The 25,075-nt window shown below is 38.8% G+C and overlaps 1 protein-coding gene across 2 annotated transcripts in view; it reads left to right on the forward strand.

The window, feature by feature from the left end:
* USP28 (ubiquitin specific peptidase 28) overlaps positions 1–18,950 on the forward strand; it is a 77,813-nt gene extending 58,863 nt beyond the window's left edge. For both annotated transcript variants that reach the window (XM_075191240.1, XM_075191241.1), the window contains 6 exons: positions 8,204–8,382; positions 11,379–11,457; positions 12,029–12,108; positions 13,275–13,398; positions 14,139–14,334; positions 17,322–18,950. In XM_075191240.1, the coding sequence (XP_075047341.1) occupies positions 8,204–8,382; positions 11,379–11,457; positions 12,029–12,108; positions 13,275–13,398; positions 14,139–14,334; positions 17,322–17,497 (834 nt within the window). In that variant the 3' untranslated portion in view covers positions 17,498–18,950. The remainder of the gene's footprint in view (positions 1–8,203; positions 8,383–11,378; positions 11,458–12,028; positions 12,109–13,274; positions 13,399–14,138; positions 14,335–17,321) is intronic.
* Positions 18,951–25,075: the final 6,125 nt, after the last annotated feature.

A 25,075-nucleotide genomic window follows, 5' to 3' on the forward strand; every position in this document is an offset into this window, starting at 1 on the left:
ATGGCTGAAAGAGGTTGTAGTCCTATTCCATATGATTTTAGGATCCAGATATGTCTTGTGTCTCCACATTTTGATGATGGGGTAAGGATATGTATAAAACAAACAATAAGGGCAAGAAGTAATAGACCACCATAGCAGTTGCAACATGCAATTAAAAAAAAAAAATAGTCCGTGAACATCCATCTCAAACCAAAGTCACAAGGGAGTCTTCTACCACCTTTTTTCAAGGGAACATTCCTCTGTGTGTGTTGCTGTTTATATCTTCACCCAAAACTGAAATGTTGGGTCGTCCCTTAAAATGCGGAGGGACAGATTGGGAACGTTGGTATCGCTGCTGTTAAAGGGGGTAATGTAAGTATGCGAGCATGGATAATGTACAGCGCTTTGCAAAGTACATTGTCTATGCTTGCATACATACATTACCCACTTTAAACAGCACCGATACCAGCGTTGCGCTCGCCGGTGACGTCAACAACTGTGTCCGTCGTCTTCATTCATCGCAATGTCCTCAAGTCGTTGGTCACAGCAGTCGGGAAGGAGCCCTTTGCTCTCAACACGTCGGGGTAAGTCTTGTCGGAATAATGAGCATCATTATTCCGTACCCCACCCCGGGAGAGCAGGCCATTCTCTCGTATCCTGGCCATTACCTAGTAAAGTAGAACGGATAGGAGCCTCCATATCATGATTAACAGTGATTTTGTGTTATTTTGGCATCGTCCACAGGATCAGGATGACACTCTTGCATCACTGCGGGGGCAAGACCAAAATTACGCGATTCGCCCGCGCACCCCACCTCTGGTGGGGAACATTAAAAAGTTGGTAATTCTGACTTGGTTAAGATGCCATAGGATCAGTGAGAATATTTAAGACATTATATCGCCTTCGCACAGCATTTTAATTTCTATTGTCAGTGACTCAACAGTTTTTTTCTGCTTCTGTGTTGCTTTCTATTAGATAGTTATTGGATCCTTCTATCCAGTTTGGAGTAGTAACTATTTGCCTACATCCGTCTACATAGATTTTCTTTTTTTTTTTTAGACTAGTACTTGAGATTTGTGTTTTACGGCATGTGTGTAATACATTTTGTTTGGTACGTTTTTTTTAATATGTGTCTGAGTATGCTTCAGGAGTTTCAGGCAGGTCAAATCACATTTTAACGTTTATTAACATTTTCTGTGGTTAATTGTGCTAAAGATTTTTTTTGGGGAGGGGGAGTTGTATCTTTGTGTTTTAATACCTCAGTGCAGGTGACAAACAATTGTGAGGCGTTGTTTGCCAAAATTACATAGTTTTTATGATGGTTAAATAACTAACCCATAAACTCCTATATGTCATCTCTTAATATTTATAAGAATCCCTTTAAATTTGTTGTACTGATGTTTTTTATTCAGGTAATACAATTGGTGAATTCGATTCATCCATACTAGAAAGTCATTCACTGGCACTTAGGAAGTGAGTTTGTACACATTAAGATTGTTTCCGTCTTGATCAGGCACCATATACCCTGATGAGAACAGTCTGTAATTTACAATTCCTGTAGCATTTAAAAAGCAGCAGCTTGTCAATGGATATTATTCTTGTTGAATCTTTAGAACCATAACCCACTTCTATTATCAAATGTTAGAGCTATCTTGCCAAATGTTGAAACTGGATACCTATAGAATACAAATTTGTGTCCTTTGACCTTTTTGGAAGGTCTTGTAATTAAATCTGAAAGCACGACTTTTCCATTTTATGATTCGTATAATTTAGTTGAAGTTAGACTGGAGAATCATGTAGTACATAAAGTGCCTTCAGCATTGGAATCACTTGTAACGATTAATCCTTCTTATTTGAGCAATGTCCTCTGTTCATATGTCTCTTTGATTTTCTTGGTTATGATAATACCTAGATATTTATATATAAATACCCATTGTAGAGCTTGGTGCAAAGACTTATTGAAAACTGTATAGACTCTAGACATCTTTCAGAAGTAATACCCTATCGTCTGTCAACTTCCCCATACATATCCTTTCATACTGTCATGATATCCCTCTTTCCATATACTGAACTCTAAATTAACACTTTGTGTTATTTAAATAAACTAGAAGAAAAATCAGTTTTTGAAAGGGCCTGCTTAAAATGTTTTTTAAATATATGTACTGCCTAACATTTGTTTTAAAAATCTCCTAGATTAGGCATGCACGTGGTGTGACCTATCAGTCCATCAGAGTCTTCTACTCATTGTACCAAGTTCTGGAACAAAAACTGTATTAAAGTTACGAGAACTATATCAAAATCGCCCCTCGCCTCAATGAGCAGCTGTATTGGCCCAGCCTTTGCATTCCACAACGTAGGAATGTATGACCCTGGTACAGATGGAGTACAGATGGGATTGGTCCTCCTCAGAAATTTGATGAAATGGTTTACAAACAATATTTATCTACCATCTTGAATACATTATCATTTTTTTTTTATAATTTTAATAAATTAAAATGTACTATATTGCAAAGGTAAAATAACTAAATAACTACCATTCATCCAACCTATGATTGCTTTAATACCAAACCTTTGCTTCCCATTACATGATTCTTTTGCAGGAAGACCATAAAAGGGCCACTTGCTTAAGTATATTAAGGAAACAATTGAAAGGACTTCCATTGCTATATTCACATATTTTTTAGTTACCTATTAAAACACAGGCTGTTCACATATTGCTTCCCGTGTAAAGCATATAGAAACCTAGAATTCGACCTCTGAAAAGAACACACGGGCCCATCTAATCTGCCCATTTTTTTTCTTGTCATTTGTTTTGGTTTCTTTTGGGGAGGACGAGAGGATGAAGTTGTTGTGTTTTTTTTTTTTTTTTTTTATTGCTTGCTTTTTTAAGTCTCGTGTTTGTCATTCTTGAATTCTTTTATCAAACCACAGCTGCCAGGAGACTACATTGTGGATCGGTCATTCTGTCACTCTTTCTGTTTGTGTATGTGCATATGTATGAGTGTGTATATATCATCATCAACATTTATTTATATAGCGCCAGCAGATTCCATATCGCTTTACAATTGGTTAGATCTATAGACTGTGCAATCTGTTTTAACACGTTTTATTTGTGTAGTGTCTCTCATGCTATTTTTATAGGCTTCCTGCAGTTTTGTAATACTTACCAGATTGTTTTGTATAAGTGAATAAAAACTGCACTGTTAGGTTCTACCCCAGATCGTGATTGCAGAGCTCCAAAAGTGCCTGTGTTCGCAGTGAACATAACACTGATTGAAATTTTCATCTCCCGGATTATCATAGTGTAAGGAAGACACAGCGCTGTGCTGTATTCCTGAACTGGGGGGGTCCCTGGTTTGTCAAGTCCACAGTGTTCTGTTAGTTGAGGACAGGGGGTCGGTGAGTAAACATTGATTTAGTGACTAAAGATATCATTTTAACTTCCACAACCTTTGCTCTGTCTTTCTACTTCTATAAAACCCAGATACTGAGATTTTAGAACTATCCAGGGCCGGCACTTCCATTAGGCAACTGTAGGCAGCTGCCTAGGGCGCCGTGCTCTGGGGGGCACCACTCAAGCCAGATATAATAGTTAACAATGTCCCTTAATGCTAGCGTCAGCTGCGGACATGATTAAGAGAACCTATTTGCCGTTAGCCGCAGCGCATCTAATGAATTGATCTTGATCAGCAATTGAATCATTCAGTGACTCATTGCACAGCTGCGGAGTAAGACGTCCTCCCCATCACTCCTACACAGTTATTCTCCGCCCACAGAGGAGGTCCTGAAAGAGCAATGGTGTCCTCCCCCCTCTGCCCAGGTGTGCCGGTCCTCCCCCCTCTGCCCAGGTGTGCCGGTCCTCCCCCCTCTGCCCAGGTGTGCCGGTCCTCCCCCCTCTGCCCAGGTGTGCCGGTCCTCCCCCCTCTGCCCAGGTGTGCAATCTTTTGCCTTGGGTGCCAGAAACCTAGCACCGGCCCTGGAACTATCACATGCACTTTTGCATATATAATTATAGGACTACAGCATTGAATTAAAGATCCTTGCTAATATAAGGCTCCTACAGAGACCTTGTAGAACCCATGTGAGCTGCTGAAAAGCTGGATTAAGGCTACAAGAAACACACTGAAATGGTTGTTGTTCCACTGTAATTTCACCACTATTGTTCAAAGATTTGTGATGGCTCCTGAAAACGTTAACAGCTTTTGTTTTGTTTTTGTTTTTTGTTTTTTTATATTATATATAAACGTTTATCTGTGACTTGGTTTACTTATCACAAGTTGGGAAGCACTGCAATGTGACTTAGGTTGGTCTCACCTTTTGTTGCTCCTCACAGCGCTTAAAGGTCTGACACATCAATGCATAATGTGCATAATTACCCATTTAGAAATGATGCTGGAATTATATATACATTCTTTTATTCAGCTGGATTTGAACAGTTTCTAGGATAATATTTTAAATGCACATACACTATATGGACGTAAGTACTTGGTCGCTTGATCATTACACCAACAGGGGACTGTAATAGCAGTGTATTCAAATTCATATACTTTAATATGGAGTTGATCCCCCTTTTGCAGCAATAACAGCTTCCACTCTTCTTGGAAGGCTTTCCTCAAGATGTTGGAGTATTTCTGTGGTAATTTGTGCCTATTCATTCTGTACAGCATTTATGAGGTCAGGCACTGATGTTGGACGAGAGCCTGGCTCACAATCTCCCTTCCAATTCATCCCAATGTGTCCAATGGGGCTAAGGTCAGGGCTCTGTGTGGGCCAGTCAAGTTCTTCTACACCAAACTCCTCAAATCATGTCTTTGTAGTCCTTGCTTTGTGCACTGGGGCATAGTCATGTTGGATTAGGAAAGTTTGAAGCATAGCATTGTCCAAAATGACTTGATATGCTGAAACATTAAGATAGCCCATCACTGGAGATAAAGGGCCTAGCACAAATCCTAAAAAAACAGCCCCATTATCTCTCCTACACCAAACTTCACAGTTGGCATAATGCAGTCAGGCAGGTAACATTCTTCCAGCATCCGCCAAACCATAGATTCGCCCATCTGACTGCCAAACAGAGAAGCATGATTCGTCGCTCCACAGAACATATTTCCACTGCTCCACAGTTCAGTGTCGGTGTGCTTTACACCACTCCATCTGAAGCTTGGCATTGGTCTTGGTGATGTGAGGCTTGCATGCAGCTGCTAGGCCATGGAAACCCATTCCATTACGCTCCTGCTGTACAGTTTTTTCGCTTACATTAATGCCAGTGGAAGTTCGGAACTCTTCAGCTATGAAATCAGCAGAGCGTTGGCGAGTTTTATGCACCATGCGCCTTAGCAGTCGTTGACCCCACTCTGATTTTACGTGGTCGTCTGCTTCATAGCTGAGTTGCTGCTGTTCCTAAATGATTACACTTTCTAATAATATCACTTACAGTTGACAGTGGAATATCCAGTAGGGATGAAATTTCACGAACTGTCTTATTACAAAGGTGGCATCTTATCACGGTACCATGCTTGAAGTCACTGAGCTCTTCAGAACGACTCATTTTGTATCACAAATGTTTTCAAATGGAGACTGCATGGCTAGGTGCTTGATTTTATACACCTCTGTCAACAGGTCTTATTGATACACCTCAACTCAATAATTAACAGATGGGGCCAAATATTTTGTCCATATAGTGTATTTGTCAGAGTCCTGGACCACCTGTACTGCTTGGTCACCATAGCAATCACATGATTTCTGGAAGGAAAAAGGAATATTAAATGTCCAGAAACATATAACACAAAATAAATAGACCGTATAGTTTATAGGAATTGGCTTGCAAAAATCCAGAAAGACTAAGCATACCATATACAATTGTCTGTTCAGTTTGAATGTTCTCTGAATTGCCACACGAAGTAGTAACCTTCATCATTTTTTATATAGCGTCGCCAGTTCAGCAGTGCTGTACAGAGAATATTTGACATTCAGATCAGTCCCTGTCCCATAGGAGCTTAGAGTCTAAATTCCATAACACACACACACAAACTAGTGTTTTTTGTCAGCAGCCAAATAACTTCCCACTATGTCTTTGTGTAGTCTTATCAGGGTTCTAGAGCTACAGGCATATGCTATATTTCTGAAAACCTCCCAGACAGATATTTCAAGGCAAAACTAAATGCCTGTTTAATTGATATCTTTAATACATTTTTGTATTCTATAAAATACTCAAGAAAATGTTGAACAATGCAATATTCGCCATTGAAGGCTTCCAATTTCATTTCTTAGATATTCTTTGTTATGAGAATTAGGTGCTAGTAAATTATAGGTTTTGAAACCCATGAAATTTTTGTCTGGACTTATTATTTTTTATTATTATCAATTTGTATAGCGCCTTTCACCCAATAGGACTCAAAGCACTTTACAGTGTTGCAGAGGTTGAGGCAGCACTCAGCTGCTAATCTATGGAATTATCAGATTAAGAATTCCATGATTTACAGTACTGGGTGTATTATCCTCAGAATAATGTAAGGGAACTGACATGGAAAATATTCATGTGTGCCATGAGCTATTTCAGCTGTAGATTTGTTATTCATTGTTTCCATTTAGCATCTCTTGTACTTGTTAAGGTTGAACTATATGTATGTATGTATGTGTGTGTTTTGTGTTTTTTTTTGGTTTTTTTTAAATTTAATAGAAAGTTGAGTATATCTTGGTGCAAAATGTATTGAAATGCTAGCCAAGGTCCTATAGCATGACTCCAAAAACTGGCTAGGCTCTGCTCAGATGTCAGAAAGGGGCCAGTTAGCAAGATTTTCAGAATGCACAGGGGGGGGGGGGTATAGATTGTAGGCTGACACATGTGTGGGCTGCATGCCACCTTAGAGCCATTACATTTGCTTGGAATTTTTAGCTGCTCTTGTTCTGTGAAAAGCACTGTCAGCGCCACTATTGTTCCTTTGCAAAAACATGCAAATTTGTTTTGGAGCTTGTGGAACATCTATTTTTGTCACCACATGCAATGTGCAGAGAGCCGCTTGGGTTCTAACGAGATAATTTTAGGCTGTACCATGCAGAATCATCCCGAGCTTGACGTAAATTGGTTTTCAGCGCTGAAAAGGTAGCAGATGTCTGTAGCTTTTTCAAAGAAGCTTTCACTTTGAGGTTCAAAATCCATTTTCAAACAGACATATTCATTCCCGGATCCTGGTAATTAAGTAGCTACACCTCGAAGCTAAAGACACTGAAATGTGCATTTCTTGGATTCTTCTTATTATGTCTTGCTCACTGCACAGCTTACATTAGTGCGTCACTGGGTCATTTTTGGATGGGAGAGGAGGAAAAATGATTAAATACTATGTTGATTTTTAAACCATTTAGCTACTTGATAGCTTTCCTCCTCTTAAGGACAAAGTAGCTCAAAAATTGAAAGTTACTTTTCTTTTTTTTTTTTATGCATGAGGATAAAATAGAGTATACATTTTACTCTGATTTTCCACTGAAGCCCTTTAAAGTGCTCATGGAGTACCGCCCCCCTTGAACGAGTTCTAATATATCTATTAATACATTTAAAAGTGCATGTAATGTTGAATTCCAGTTCTTTGCTAAACAAATAATTGTAGCAATATATTAAGTAATGGTATAGGGCTATTATGACTACCTAAACTCAGACAAGACTACATTACATCTCGTTATATATCTCGTTGTCTTGATAACTTCAAGAATAGTTTTAGCCATAGTCCACCACCGTTGCATGATGTCCTGTGTAGTATTGTCCTAGAAAGTATAGAAGAGTCACGATAAAATAAAAGCATGATCACACTTTTACTTTGAAAACTGAATGTATTCTAAAGCTGTATTGCAATATATTTCATCATACAGTGTGTATAATAAGAATTAACCCGTTTACTTTGTTGTGCTGCATTGAGAGCATGTATAGTTGTAGAATTATCTGCAAAAAAAAAAACATTTATTGCTTTATTTTTATATTTTTGTTTTTTTCCCCCCACATACAATCTAGGTGAAGTTTATATTTATTTTGCACGTGTCAGATAATGTGTACACATTTTCTAATTTGAACGTCTAATAAAGATATTGCTACTAACCCAATGGGGTTTCATTGAGCTGTAAAACTACCTGGCATCTAAATGGTTTAATGATGATTTGGCACTGCTCCTGTAAAAACACTTCCTTTTCTTTCACTTACTATGATGATTATTAAGATGATTATTAATCTTCTTTGTAGGCATTCCGTGAAGAATATTCCAGACTCTACCAACTTTCTAAGGAGGAGCTGTCTCCATCCAGCGACCCCCGGCTGCAGCATGTGCTGGTCTACTTCTTTCAGAACAAGGCACCAGAACGGGTGATTGAACGAACATTATTGGAACAGTTCGCCGATAAAAATCTCAGCTATGATGAGCGGTGAGCACCTTGGATTTCCATGGTTCATTTCTACTTTCTTAGCTTTGTAGGTCTATAACATGTTTGATCTTTATACATATACACATGGGATATTCCTGGTCGTCCAGCAACCTAACGTACAGTGGATGGTTCTTCTCTCCCCAGCTTGTCTGTCTTCATGCTCACTTTAGAATACTAGCCCATCTAATTTTTATATATTGATCTATACTTACCAGACAATAATAAAATTGTGTATGTAAGGTTCCTAGTGTATGTTGAGGTTCCTAGTGTATGTTGAGGTTCCTAGTGTATGTTGAGGTTCCTAGTGTATGTTGAGGTTCCTAGTGTATGTTGAGGTTCCAGCCTAGTTTTTTATTTTCAGTATAACTCGTGATCACTCTGTTCTCCAGTTTAATTAGCAGGCTATTACAGTAACTACTGGGGCCCTCTTAGAGTCCACTGTTTTTCAGTTATAACTAATGTTGTACAGCAAAAAAAAGCAAGAAAAATACAGGATCTGAAGAAAACAAAATATACATTATTAAGAGATTTGTGTGCTATCTGGCTATTTGTTGTTACTGATACTGTCCCCGAGAACAAATCCAAAGAGATCTGTGACAGTTCTTCTATAACGGTCAGTGATATCGGGTTATTGCTTGTCAGGTAAGCACTAGACAGCCGGCATACTCTACTAGATGCATAAGTTATGTAAACGGCAGTACATGTTAGGATGGTAATACGTATTACTGCTGACTGCTCTGCATCTGTCCGGCGTCACAGAGGAGACTGAGTTGATGTTTTGGCCGACTGCCACCTCTAGACACACAATCTGTATTTATACACAAGCCACAGGTTTCTAATAGTGAGAATAGATTAATAGCTGGTAAGGAAGTCTTGGTACTTGCTTCACATGGCAGACTTTATACCACTTTTTGGGGCAAAAATGCTACCTGGGGCATAGTTGCCCATGGGTACAGAATAAAAAGACCGCTTCTTCTTTTGTTTGTTTTGTTTTTGTTTTTTATAGCAGCAATTTATGCTGTCCTACGCACATACCCACACAATATACCAGCATAAAAGGAATGTTATCTTGGTTATACTAGGAAATGTAATGCCTGTTGTATGGAAACCTCACAAACGCATGGGTTTCTTCCTTTATAAAGGCAGTTATGCTTTTATGGGTAGTTTCATACAAGTGTGATTTAAAGTAGGGTGTCCAATATTCAGACTACTCGCGGTATTTTAGATGAGGTATTTTCCCATACGCTGGATTACCAGACATAAAACTACTACAATGCGTTTAAAGATATACCTTTCTCTTTCTAGACACTGCGTTACCCTGCTTAAATTATTGAGTAGAATAGTAGAGTTCCTCGTAGTAACTGTAGGAAGAAACACTTGGTGATCGTGTCTGTGTATATGAAAAAATGTCCAAGCAGCAGCAATATTACCCCCTCTTGTGGTTTTCAAAACTATCTTGATAATGGGTTACTAGATAAAAGGGACCCATATGTGTATTTCCAGTGAGTTCAACATGGATTTATAGTGCATTTGAAATACTGGCCTGTTGGACAATAATCATAAAACCACAATAAAGGATAATAAACTCCACCAGGGGAAAGCAACCAGCCTGGCTTACAATCGGTTGCAGAGTGACGGATGTCATTGTGCTTTATAAGAACTGCTGCCTGAAGCAAGGATGGTGGGGTTTTTGTTTGTTTGTTTGTTTGTTTGTTTTTTTTAAGCTATTTTGTTTATCATTTTACCAATTTAAGTAGGTAGTGCCGTGGTTGTGTGTTTAGCTGATAATATAATCATGTGTAGATACATTTTATAGTCTAGAGTTGCTCATCTCATGTTCTGTATGGGCAGAGAGACCACTTGACATGTACATGGACTTTGTAAACAAGCACGTTGATGAGTGTGTCGCTTATGATGACTGGCTCAAAAGTTGTTACATAGCCAGCAAACATTACAGAACAAATTAAGGGGTAGATTAAATTTCTCGGGCCGAGCATTATTACCGTTACTACGGTAATTTCAATGCTGATTTTTGCTCGCAGCTCTATGAGCTGTGAGCAAAAATCTGTGTACTCAGCTTCAATTTGAAAAAGCTACAATATGAAAAACCTGCTTAATATACATACATTCTTAAATAAGAATAAATAGTAAGTGCAATGGGGGGAATTAAATCTGCCCCTAAATATTTTTTGAGTACCTTGTATATAAGGACTTTTGGGGGGGCTTCTGGTGTTCTGACACAGTAGGACCTTTCCCGCAGTTGGGGGCTCGGAGGGCCCATCACTGCCTTTAATGTTTGACACTCATCTCCCCCCACCTCCCCTCCTTTTGTTTGGTGTGTTCTCCTGTTTTGTTGCCTGTAGCAACAAAACAGATTCTAGTTATCATTTAATTAGTACATTCTACAAATGACAGCTAGAATCTGATCGGTTGCTATAGGTAACACCTCCACTTTTTCAAACTCGCAGTTTAGTAAATATACCCCTGAGTCTGAAAAATGTGGTGTACCTTAGCTGACTGCAAGTTCTCCTGTATGGCGAAACCACGTACTCTGATACTCCCTGGCACTGGAGAGGCAGTGTGGGGTGGGTTGTATAAAATGTAATTTTGAGGTTTCAGTTTTTCATAACCACCATCTGGTTAAAGGACTAGTTCTTCTTGCATTATGAGTTTAAACTGGTGTCAATGTTCACTCTCCTCCTCAGATTCTTTTATTTAGCTATAAATTTTGTAATTATGGATCGAATTTACATAATACACACCAGTAAAAAAACAAAACAAAACTATAAGTTCTTTTCAGTACAAGTGATCTATTTCCACGGTTTATCTTATGCTCTTGTGTAGAACATTGCATTTAATTCAATATATCAAAATTAAAAGTATTAATATGGTGAATTTGAGATTTTGGATTTTTTGAGGCATTAAGGCATAAATTAAAAATAATGATAAGCAGCATCTTCGTGTATTACTGCTATTTTATCTTTCATTTTTTTCAGATCTATAAGCATAATGAAGATGGCTCGAGCTAAACTGAAAGAGATTGGGCCAAATGATATGGATATGAAGGGATACCAGGTTAAGTTTGAACCATATTTTAAAAAAAAGTTTGAGTAGCTTAAATCCAATGTGCTGTTTTGTGTGTTGTATATTTTATTACATAATTATATTGCAAAGGAAGGCAAGGAAATCAAATGATTTTGCATATACTTTTGCTAAGTAGATTAGCTCAAGCTATTGTTCCCTGTAATTCTCAATTGCTGCTGTCTTTTTCACTAGGTTTAGATAGGAGTCTTAACGGGGTCCATGGATTATATACCGTTCCATCAAATGTCTAGAACTGCCCTGACCAACCTGTGGCTCTCCAGTTGTTGTGAAACTACAAGTCCCAACATGCCCTACCAGATTTCAGCTGTCTATCTCCTGGCAAAACAGGCTGGGGCTTATAACACCCGGGGAGCCACAGGTTGGCCAGGCCTGGTCTAGTAGTTGCAGGACTCTAGGACTATGTTAGGGGTTTAGTTAGTCATAACTGCAAGTCCAGGTATAATTACTCAGGAAATCTATATACACAGCTACCAAAGTTCACAAGATCAGCTTACAATGTATGGAGTCCTATAATAAGGATGTGCTTTTCTCCTCTTTACAGCATTGGCATGAAGCATACAGTCAATTTCTTAAGGTGTCTGTTTACCTTCTAAGTGGGTTGGAGTTATACCAGGATGGAAAGTAAGTCACTATTTCTTAAAGGCTAGACGGCCAGAAAGGTTATCCACGAAAGTTGGGGCGGGTGAAGCTATTGTTGTGGACTCTGCACAGTTTATTGAAATGAAAAAAATCTATGATTTTACTAATTATGAGATGTTTAAAATGTAGAAAAATAGAACATTGAAGTTGGTGGGAGGCAGCACTTGTGTAATCTGTCAGCAAGGATAGGACCATGTGAGACAGCTCGTTGATAAGGGCCCAACCCTCTTAATTTACTAAACTGTGGTGAACAGTTATAATCTCTGTTGCTGGTGATCTCAGTATCGGTCCCAGCAAGGCCAAGATCTATATACTCATGTGAGAGATATTGAAAGCAGGCGCTATATGACACAAATGTATTAGTTTATCATGATCAGGATCATAATCTGCTGGAGGGCTCTGGTTGTCTGTGTAATAATATAATATGGTTGGAAGAGGATACCCTAGTCTTTTGAAAGAAGGGGTGACTGTTGTTGGAGCATGTTTGGCAGCAGCTTGAATGACCAAGACTGCTTAATATTCCACCAGTCCAATGTGATGTCAGCTTGAAATAGTGGGTGGAAGCACAAACTCCAGAATCATGTGATCTGTGTATTAATTTAAATAGCAAATATCACCCTTTGGTGCAAGCAGCCAGTAAAAGAAAAAAATCAGCCCAACTACAATTGCATAGAGCAGGATATTTTAACCAGTTTGCAGTGCATAAAGCACTTATCACACCTGACCATATCAGTGATTGTGGCTTGTGATTGATCATACCCCTCACAGCCCACCCCCACAATGTAAACTCTTTACTGAAATAAGTTTTAAGAAACTTCATATCTTTTTACTATATAGCTTTCTTAAGCTCATTGGTTCCCTCTAAAGGCAAAATGCATGCGGCCCTGTACTGGCAACGTTTTTTGTTTTTTTTTTTCATCCTCAACTCGAAAACCTTTTAAGTAAATAGCTGAATTTTGCATCTAACTTGAACTTGCTGTTCTAAATGGCTAACAGGATTTTATGTACAAACAATATTATAGAATATTCCAAGCTGATGCTAACCTGAGGTTGTTAATCTAGGAATATTCACTTTTTTTTTTTTTTTAAAGAAAGTAAATAGTCAGTCTGAAAGCTGTAGTAACAGTGACTTCTACTATTATCATCAGATGTCAGGAAGCTCTTACATACCTGGTATACGCTTATCAAAGTAACAGTGCCCTTCTGGGAGGAGGAGCAAACCGGGGAGTGGCGGAGAACCTGATAGAGCTGTACCGAAGAAAGTGTCTCTTGGTATGTATTCAGTACAACATATCGTGCTGTCCTGCACTCCTTTTTCTGTGAACATTGCCAGCAAACTTACAGGTGAATTAGATGATATTAAATGTAATTCTTTCTTAGGATTTTTGATACCCATGGACTAAACCCAGGTACATTTAGATGCCTGTAGACACCTCCTAAACCTGACCTTGAAGATATTGTAGTTGTACTTTAGTATTAGTAAGCCACAACAAGTGCTTCTCCATGGTGTCCTCAGGAGACTGAGACTGCTACTGGATCCAACTTTGGTCCAAGCTTTGATTACCCTTTTATAGGGAAAAATACTCCTTTCTCATGAAAGGACAAAGGAACAACTCTTTTCACCATGACAGATGGACTTCACTAAGGCAGTGAGCTCTTTTATTTCACAAATTACATGTCGGACTAGTGTCCTGTTCCCTCTTTTTGTATTTAGATGTTGTATTGCAATGTTACCTTTGCAGAGAACACAACAGTTCTTGAAAGGAAGATTAACTTAATCTTCTTCCAAGGTGCAGGCTAGTTGGTGGTAGAATGACATTCCCAGGACAGAGACCTAGACGTGGTGAATCTCCTCCATCTCTTGTTTGGTCAACTGCACTATACTCCTGTGTTTCTACTGTATACAACTTATTTGGCTTTGCAGATAGGATATACCAAAAACATGATTGTTGTAGAAGTCAGACACTGATTATACTTTTGCCACCCATCCCTCTTTTTTCCCTATCTTAAAGGATTTAAATGATATGGCTGCCTGCATGTTTGAGAGTAAGGATGAAGACCAGGTGTCTGAAGGAGTCAGCATAATGAATGATCTGATCATCCCTTGTATGCATCTTATCTTCAACAACAAGATCTCAGAGGAAGACGTGGCTGCTATTGAGGAAATGCGTAGTCGCTGGTGCTCATACCTTGGTCAGGAGATAGACGGTGAGTAAGTTCAGTGCTGGCCTTCACGTCAGAGGCCTGAATCATCAAGGAACGTAAATGCCGATTTTGTGCGTGTAATGTGCAAATTTGATCAGCGCATACCCAGAACCGGACCGTAAACTAAATGCAGCAATGTTTAATTCATCGTCTTACACAAAGGACAATTACTACAGCTTATAATTTCAGGGAGGGAACAGTGCGGGAAAAGGGCTTTTGCCCATAGCCAGTGTACAGAAAGGGCCAAACTCGTGCAGCTATGTCCCATTCAACCTTTGGGCATTTCAAAGGTACTTGATTTTCTGCCGTATCTCTTGCTCCAGCTACAGGACTAGTCTAAGTCCTGATTACTAGTGACAACAGTTGCTTATGCATGTCATAACATGCAATCAGGAACAACTGTAAAAATATATTATGTTCAGTAGACATTATAAACATCCTAATAAATATATGGGGGGAAAAATATATATAAAAAAACGCCTTTTTTTTTTTTTTTTTTTTTAACTGTTTTATCACTAATGCCTATATTATTAAGAGGGGACATTAATTGATTTCTTCTATGTGTTTTTATGCAAATTTATATTCTACATTTATATTGCATGTGTCCTGCAGTCTCTTGTGTAGTGGAGTTGAGCAGTCTTTTTTTAAGTTTCAAGCATTTGGAAACAGCCTCCCTCTAAATCTCCTGTGTTTGCCCATCCGCCCCCTCTAGCAAGTCACATGTTGCAGAGAAATAGCTGCATTGTCAGCCACATAATGAACAATGGGGTTTCTCACTCCAGTATATGTCTAGAAATGGAGGTATCCGTTTACATTGCTTGACTGCTAATGGGAGGTATCTGTGCCCAATATGGATGACTGGCTCCTATATGCTGCAGAGATAACCAAACACCTCTAAAGTGCCTAACCACTCGCCTCCATCCTAGTCTGTGAACTAGGTCCTCTTCAGATCCTCCCACCGCCTCCACATAACAATGCTCTTTTGTTGGTCTGCTGTCACTCAGGGCTATGAGCAAGCACTCATAGGTGAGTTAGCAGTGAGCCAGTGACATGGAAGAGCCAGGAGGGAGTGTGACGTTCATTCACACATTTAATCTCACAGGTCTAAATCACTGTGGTGACAAGTGCACCTGTCACCATTCGCTGACACCAGAAATAGGTTATTGCATGGAGCTTTGGATCTGTGTGGGGGAGAAGCATGGAAAATGGTCTGCAAGTGTGAAGGAAATATTGGGTGCCAATATTATTCATATGTTCATTTCATTATATACAGAATTACAACGTATGGTTATTTTAATTTTAGTTCTGCTTGCCAAAGAGAAAAGCCACTTATTGCATCTGTTAGAATTCCTATAATCCATCATCCTGTATCTTCTCAAAAAAGAATAAGGTAGCTCCCACACACATCCCTTGTTATGAAATAATTTTTAATGTAAGCATACATCAGTGTAGAACTATATCAGAATAATATAGATATAGATCACTTCATACATCATCATCAACATTTATTTATATAGCGCCAGCAAATTCTGTAGCGCTTTACAATTGGGAACAAACATTAATAAAACAATACTGGGTAATACATACAGACAGGGAGGTAAGAGAACCCTGCTCGCAAGCTTACAATCTATACATGCACCTTATCCACCAATAACATATGTACATGGTGCTCTTTTTTTTTTTTTTTGTACAAGAATTACAAAACTACAGCTTTTTTTCCAAGCATATCGGGTCATGGAGACAGTGGTGGTACAGTCCCAACAACCTGTAGATCAGATCTAGATGATTCGGAAGGAGTACTGGAGTGTCAAGCAGATTTGCATCCCAGAAATGCTAAGGGAATACAGGGTTTCAGTCTGCTATAGTTTACCTATACTTTTTTTTTTAAAGTTGTGATGAAACTAGCATAGAAAATAACAAAAGTTTGACCTTTTGCTTGTTTGACTTTCACGCAGCAGCCTTCCCCTCCACCATCACCCCTTTTTAAGCTGCACGAGCAGTTGACGCAGTAATAACCCGTGTCACTTTTAACATCCCTGCATATTTATTGAGTGGCGGCCCCCACTCCTCTCTTCCTAAGGAAGATTAAAGCATAACGATTTCAGTTTATGGCACATTAGAATACACATTGTCCCTCCAAGCCCGTGCGAAGCGAGATTAATGGGCTGTCAGAAATCTGTCTCTGCCGGCAATGAATTCCAGACATAAGAGTCTCAGGCACGCTGGGTAGGATACAAATTAGCACTGAGCAGTACTTATTAGACAGTGAAGAATTCATATGTATTATTTTATTGTTGTGCTATGCCAGCCACATTCACAGCACCCCCTACACAATACATACAGGTAAACCAGAATGTTTATTGCTAAACAATGTAACGCATTTGTTTCTGATCTTTGCATAGTAATGTATTATGCTGTAGCAGGAATAAACAACTTCAAGAGCAATATATATTTTCTATGACACCCAATAGACATGAGTTAAGAGTTTCTAGATGCACAGACCTCTCTCCTTTTTAAAGCTACACCATCAAATAAAACGATAAAAATTGTTTTAATGAAAAGCATAGCGTTTATACAATTGTGACGTGGTTTTTTTTTTACGGTCTTGCTATTGGAGCTGCATCTGTTTTTACAGTTTATCTTCAGCAGTCTCAATAAATTGTCACTTTTCACTGGCTGCAAACAATTGGTAGTTAGCACCATTTAATTAGCTGTGATACGGTTTTTTGGTAGCTGGAGCCCCAGCCACAGGAGCGAGTGGAGCAAGTGATATATTAAGTGAGACCCAAATGGTTGTGCAATTGTTTTGTTGTAGAATCGCAATGTTCATGCAAGTCCCAGAAATACTACATCGGCAATAAAGCTGATAAAATTTCCTGGCAACAGTGATAGTAGGACAGTGTCCTTTGTTTAAAATAATATATATTTCAAAATTGAACTCTTACACGTTGCATATAATGACCATCTTATTTCGTAACTCTGTTTCACAGAGTATCTGCAGCTAAAACTTGGACAGTTTCTTCCACGGCTTCTGGACTGTTCCAGTGACATTATTGTATTGAAGGAGCCCCCGAAGATCCGGCCTCACTCCCCATATGACCTGTGCAATCGCTTTACAGCCATCATGGAGTCCATACATGATGTCTCCAATGTTAATGTGACATAGAAGTGTCAATAACTTTCCTCCAAGGTCATCAAAAAGAAACCACTACAGACTGGGAAAAAAAAAAAGGTCACCTCTACAAGGTCACACTGCCCCTGTGTCACACACGGAGAATTTTATTTTAAAGACGCACATAGGAAGAAGCCACTGATGCCTTATGCGGGTTTATTACCAATACTGTCAGGAGAAGAGCTGTAAACCAATGCTAAGAAGATAACACTGGACTATGGAAGAAAACCTCATCTGTACCATCATAACAGTAAAATACCTGTGCATATAAATAAACATGTTTAGTAGCACACTGGAGTTTTAGGTGTTAGTGCTTAATTTCTGCAAACAATATATAGAACATTCTGTACTTGGTTTCATTAGAATAGCTTTACACTAGTTTTCTCTCTCAGCTGGTTTTTTGTTTTTTTTTGTTTTTTTTCACTTTACAGTAATGTTAAATGTCATTCTTTGTTCAAAATGTAATGAAAACACATGAATTAAGAAAGCGGATTGTACAACGGTCATCACCAGAAGCCCTTTATATGAGATGCAGTGAACCACACTGATTGTATTATATTTATACAGGTGCTAAATAGTGTTCTACTTCAGTATGGTAAATGTAGCCACCACAAAATAATGCAATTGAAACATTGTTATGAACTTGTTACATAGACATTAAGCACTAGTTAGTTAATATACCAAAAGCATTGCTTCGCTGGAGGGGTAGCAGCAAAGGAACCCTTTGTCTTCCACAGATAAAGAAGAGCAAACAAGCAAGTTCACCTTTTTAGATTGCACTGCTTTAAATAACTCCAGCATCCATATCTCTTGCCAAGCAACTGACAGCAACTGACTTGGTAATAGAGAATTTTTAGCCTGTGGGTGTGGGTTTTTCTCAACAATCACACAAGCAGCTGCACAATTCCATTTCAGCAGGAAAGAGCGGGTGGGGGGAAATGTCTAGTGTAAAAGCCAAACACCATTGGGATTTGGCAAGTAAGGGATCTTGGCTTGCTTATTTTGGAAACTGAAAGAACAAGAGAATATAAGGGAAATTTTTACACTGGCATAAACAATGTTCACCCATTACCAGGAGCAAAAAATAAAACTGGGATGTTTTTTTGTTTTTTTTTCCTCTTTAATTGCTTCTTACTCTTTTGTAAATACTTCCATTTCTGTTTTTAGAGATGTGGGTTCATTCTCCATGAAATGTGTAAAACCGTATTGCTGTGCCTTGAAAAATGTACATGTAATTTTGCCAATGTCGACACCAGCTGTGCCAAAAACCCATCGTCAACCGAGTGAAATGCAAACGTGTGAGCTTTATAGAACTCTTCCGCTGTTGCTCTGAATACGGGTGGCACTTTCTCTCGAGTTGTGACATTTTTACGATTAACAATAAGTGCATTCTTTTTGTTAATTGTGTTTTTTTATGTGCAATAAAATATTTATGTTTTTATCTTAATGTGTGTTTCCTTTTGGAGCTGGTAAGCGTAGTACATTTACATATTTCACATCTCCATGGCCTATTTTTGTTGCCTTGTCAGTTAAGTGCAATTAAAGTATGGCAACGTCTCTCATTGGGCAAATTCATTTATGTGGACCCAAAAGTCTATTTTGCAAATATTAACCCCTATCTTAATCATTGGGTAGATACATTATCCAACGGGGACTGGGCTTATGCAGTCCATAGTCTACACCAGGGGTGTCCAACCTTTTAGCTTCCCTGGGCCGCATTGGAAGACGACGATTTGGTTTGGGCCGCACATAAGATACACTAACAATAACGATAGCTGATCATCCAAAAACCATAGAAAACATAGTTAACATATATATATATATATATATATAATCACTTTTTTTTCAAATCCCCCCTATACTTACCTTTTAATCGCCCTGTTCAAAAAATCCTCTCGTTATTATACTATAATCACTTTTTGTATTGTTTCGATGCAATATCAATAAAGTGCATTTAAGCCAGGCATTGTTTATCAGGGTGCCCTGACCAGGCCTGCGGTACCTGACATATACATCACTGTGACCCCAAATTGTGACCTGTTTTGCCAATTACACCACTATGTTAGTTAAGGGATAACAACTTATAATGGGCCAAAGAGAATAATATATAATGCCCCATTAGTATTACAAGTAGAAGTATGTAGCAGGGAGATAAGGTCCATGATGCTCCAGGACCAGGTGACTTTTATTCACTGGTCAGCGTCCCTTGAAATAATCCCCCTTAACTTACCTTTTAATCGGCTTGTTCTCCTGTCCTCTTCTCCAATTCTGTGCTGCTGATTGTTCTTCTAGCGCGGGTGACTCCTCTGTGCTGCGCTCCGCAATGGATGTTGGGCGTGATGACATCATGCCTGACATTCACTGCGAGCACCGCACGGAGGAGGAGACAAGGGAGGGAGCTGGAGTACTAGCTGACGTGACCGCCTGAGCGCAAGGTAAGTATTTTCTCTTCTTTTTTTTTTTGCAGGATTTTTTTTTCCATTAACAGTGCTGCCCCCTTGCCACAACAAAACTCCTTTTGGGCCACATTTACAGGCGTGCTGGGCCGCATGCAGACCGCGGACCGCAGGTTGGACAACCCTGGTCTACACCTTCCCCCTAGAATCCTAGATATGGACAATTTGCTAATAATCTTCTCATGCAAACATATTTAAATGTTAATAAAGGCAGCCATAATAAGTAATGATGCTTTGATATCGGTAACAGAACTCTGTGGAGGGTCTCCAGTACAATGGGAGTGGGGCTGTGTTATAGTTTATACGTTCATCTGTCTACTAGTGAGTACTTCCTGATTGGCCTGAATTCAGAGCATGGACTTGCCAAGACATAAGTGTAGCACATGGCTTAGTGGTTAGCACTTCTTCATCACAGCACTGGGGTCTTGAGTTCAATTCCCGATCATGGCCTTATCTGTGTGGAGTTTGTATGTTCTCCCTGTGTTTGCGTGGGTTTCCTCCCACACTCCAAAACCATACTAGTAGGTTAATTGGCTACTATCAAAATTGACCTTAGTGTCTGTGTGTGTGTGTGTGTGTGTGTGTGTGTGTGTGTGTGTACATATGTTAGTGAATTTAGACTGTACGCTCCAATGGGGCAGGGACTGATGTGAATGAGTTCTCTGTACAGCACTGGAATTAGTGGCCCTATATAAATAACTAATGATGGATCTTGTCCTATGTTGACTCTGTCCCCCGATTTTAGAAATTTGTGCGGAGTCCTGAAGGAATCCGGTTTATGTAATAAAGGAATAAAAAGATAACGAAAAACTCAATGATTGGATCTTTTTAACAACACAGTGGAGCTCCCCTGTAACGTACAATACATATGGGGAAGAGCTGGGACATAACTACGATGGTGATTACAAATAGCAGTTCCACCATATACCAAAGGCTAAAGAGATGCTTTATTTCACTGGTGTCACTTTTGTACCCTCATGCATTCTCCTAAATATGTAAACACTGCAACGTATCACTAAATTTACAAAGTGGTGTTAGCCATAAAATCTTAAACAGTAACCTATGAACGGAAGATTAACATTTGTTTTAACAACATGAATGTCAAATGAATAATTCTCTGTGAATTATTCATAAGATTGTTTCTAACAAAACACTTCAAAACAGATTTTTCTGTATCTGTGATGTATGCAGGCAAACATGGTTTGTAAATGTTTAATCATTTGTATTATGTCTTTACACTACATGGTAAACTCTTGAATGTTCAGCATATTCTTTTCATATGTACATATTGGGCTAGATTTACTAAGCTGCGGGTTTGAAAAAGTGGGGATGTTGTCTATAGCAACCAATCAGATTCTAGCTGTCATTTTGTAGAAAGTACTAAATAAATAAAAGCTAGAATCTGATTGGTTGCTATAGGCAACATCCCCACTTTTTCAAACCCGTAGCTTAGTAAATCTAGCCCATGGTCTTTTTAAAAATGTCATTTTGCTTCTCGAGCTCTGCAGGCCAAATACCTCTTACTCTTTTTGTGAATTATGTTGATAGTTTTTATTCTATTGAAGAAAGTCCTTCACTATACAAGGTTTTGCAGAGTGATTACATTTTTATAAAAGGTTCTGTTTAAAGCAAACATGAATTGTTGACCATAAACTACAATTTTTACTGTTCCTATTGTATCAAATTCTTAGTATTTTCGGTGATCTTCTAATGCCACCTATTGGCTAACAAAATAACTACCAGAACACCCAACGTGCACAACATGGCATAGCTGATATAAACATTTCACATTAAACATTTTTTTAAAAAGGAAATGGTGATGCATAAACTAATTTGTTTGGAAAGCTGAGGAATAGCAACACCAAATGTTAATATTTAATATTTCAATATAGCTTGAATAAAGTTAATGGCAAATGATTATAGCTGTTAGTCCTTAGAGGATTCTGGAGGAAACGGAGGATGATTAAAGGATTTATTTTGTCATTTTTCTTGAATAGTTCTGTAAAACAATATCTAAATGTATAGTGAGCTGTTAACCTATCTCATATTTGTCTATATATAATCTTACTTGAAAGTATGAATGCAACTTTTACTATGTAATGATGCGCGACAATAATTTTCAACCTCTAGAAGACACACAATTGTATAAGGAAACATTAGATTATACACATTAACGCTTAACACTGTTACAATTAACAGACGCCAGTCTAAAAAGAAAGGCAATTGATTAATATATTACCCATAAAACAATCAAGCATACAAAACAAATAACACAATATAAATCAAACAAGAACACTGCACCCACAATATAGTTCCCAATCCTTGGGTAAAGAGACCTGCTCCCCTCTGAATCTTTCCCCAGACTCTCCTTGTCTAATTTCATGAAACTTTTGTACATTTCAGGGATAATTCTCTTTAGGGGACACCTGTTGATCTAATTTTATCTATTGTGACATCCACTGGGCCATTACTATACAGTATTCCCTTTAACTACTGTATATGCTAAATAAGTGAGGTGGTGAGAACTTTAAAGTACAATGATCCCTATTCCAAATTACATTACGGGCTCATTCAACATGCACCTATCTGCAGGTCTACCTTAAAGGACCACAAATGCATAAAGAGTGCCTAAGAAAGCTGTTTGGTTTTTTTTGTTTTTTTTTTTTTTTTTTTTAGTATTATTCCTGTAGGCTACAGTATGAATGGGCCAGTATTGTCATTATCATCATTTTCAGGTCAATAATAATTGTCACCATTAAAATACATATCCATTTGGCATAAGTTGAGCAGAAGTCCTGTGATATGAATGATTGTAATCCTACTGAACATCTGAAAAATCTGTATGTGCAAACCACATGTGCATATCTGATACGCTGTGAAAGACTTCATATAATTGCTAGATAAGTGCCCACTTTCTCCTGATTTCACTCAACATAATGGATATTGTATATCAACTTTTTTGGTACTGTTCAAAGGACATTGTCACTGTTGGACATGTGTTTATAAAAATGCTACACACAATACTTCACATCAGGACCTGTTCCGTGAAGCACCAATTTCTCCAGAGATACCTCCGGAACAGAAAAGGGAGGTCCAGGGACAGAGCCCCACTCCACCAAGTCAAGTAAGGGGGCCCAGCATCACAGGTCTTATGAGGACATGTCCAAATCTGAACATATACTTTGAGCAACAATAAACAATAGGTAAGAACAGTTGATTAAGAATTTGCAAATATTCAAATTCTCTGATGTAATGCTTCACATGCACAAGCAACTTTAATAGACACAATGCATAACAGTGGTGTCCATTCACATCTGATTGCCTACTAAAACTGCTGTCATAAACGGCCTCTTTAATATCCATTCATATAGCCACTGACTCAGTTATCAGAGCACAGTCCCTGGTTTTCTATACTTATAACAAGTCACAGCCAGAAGGAATTAACCAATCCTGCCAGTCAGAGAACAACATGTTTAATAGGAATGTTTATGTCTCTCTGCAGAGTTAAATCACTCGTGACAGCAGTATATTATAAAAATAATAATAGCTTTTTAGTTATCAAGCACCTTATGAGTAAAGAACCCTGAGGGAATAAAAGAAAGCCAAATTCAGCTATAAAAAAACAAAATGTGCTATTAAAGCCTAGCCTGTTAACGTATGCAAATTGAAACAATGCTCGGAGATTTATTTTGTTGTTATTTGAAATGAAATTGTGTGTATGTGTGAGGAGGGAATGTCTGGTTCTATCACGTCCCTAGTTTACTAAACAACTTGCCGCTAATACAATTTTTTTTGTGTATTTTTTTTTTTTTAACTATAGGAGAAAAAGCAACGTGTGGCTGGACATTTGTTATGTAACCACAAGTACCAGCATGCTCTTACTGGAGAACCACATGTTGCCAAAGCCCACATTATAGTATCACTCTGGCCACCAGAGGAGGGCTGGCAAAGTTCAGCCCGGGAGGTAAGACTCAACTCAGCAGCCTATTTTAAAGGGCAAAGCATGCTGGTGGCCCATTGACCCAGCCCAAGAAAGCCCTCTATGGGACTGGCTCGGGGGGAGCAGATGCCCCCCAGCCCAGCCTGCCACTGCTGGCCACACATGGGTTTATCCTGTGCCAAATGGTAGGAACCATTTACAATTTGGCAACACACAAAATATGAATAGATCTGGCTGACAGGCACAGGTCAGATCACAGGGGGGGTCCGTTAGAGTAGTCAAAAGATTACTGTGCATATAATGTATATAAAATAATATAATGTTACATACATATTGATAAAAGCTCAGCACGGTGGCTCAGTGGTTAACACTTCTGAGTTTGTATGTATTCTCCCTGTGATTGCGTGGGTTTCCTCCCACACTCCAAAAACATACTAGTAGGTTAATTGGCTGCTATCAAAATTGACCTTAGTCTCTCTGTGTTTGTATGTGTGTGCACGCGTGTATGTTAGAGAATTTAGACTGTAAGCTCCAATGGGGCAGGGACTGATGTGAATGAGTTCTCTGTACAGCGCTGCGGAATTAGTGGCGCTATATAACTAACATGATGATGATGAAGCTGACATCAGCAGGTTTAGATATACAATATAATAAAACACAGTTTACTATGCACAATTACATACATGCTTCCCACCATAAAAATTACCATTATTAACTCTTCATGTCTATTAGCAGGTCATCAGTTTTTACAGGAGGTGACTGTAACTACCGACTGAGAAAGACTGACCAGTAGCCTGCAGGCAGACTCTAAAAACAGTCACAGCCAGTGCTACCATTATGTGAACCTAGGCAGACATAATATCACTCATCCAACGTTTATAATACCACTGCTGCACCGGCCGCTGATATAAAGGAGAAGCATTTAGCAGCTTTATACATGTGAATTTGCTGGCTGCGGCCCCTGAACGTCAGTGTTATGCTGGGAGAGTGGCGCTTGGAAATGATGTCACATCCAAGGGACATACTCCCAGTCTGAGGAGCCGAGGATGTCGTCCCCACCTTCCACCTGCGAAAGTAAGAAGCAGCGAGGTGGGATGCCATGCCTGAGGGTGGAGGAGAGGGGTACCCCCAGGGCTTGCACCAGCCCTGAAATCAGTAAATAGTTTATCCTTTCTT

The sequence above is a fragment of the Mixophyes fleayi genome, chromosome 11, assembly GCF_038048845.1.
Source record: "Mixophyes fleayi isolate aMixFle1 chromosome 11, aMixFle1.hap1, whole genome shotgun sequence".
In the NCBI taxonomy this organism is placed as follows: Eukaryota; Metazoa; Chordata; class Amphibia; order Anura; family Limnodynastidae; genus Mixophyes; species Mixophyes fleayi.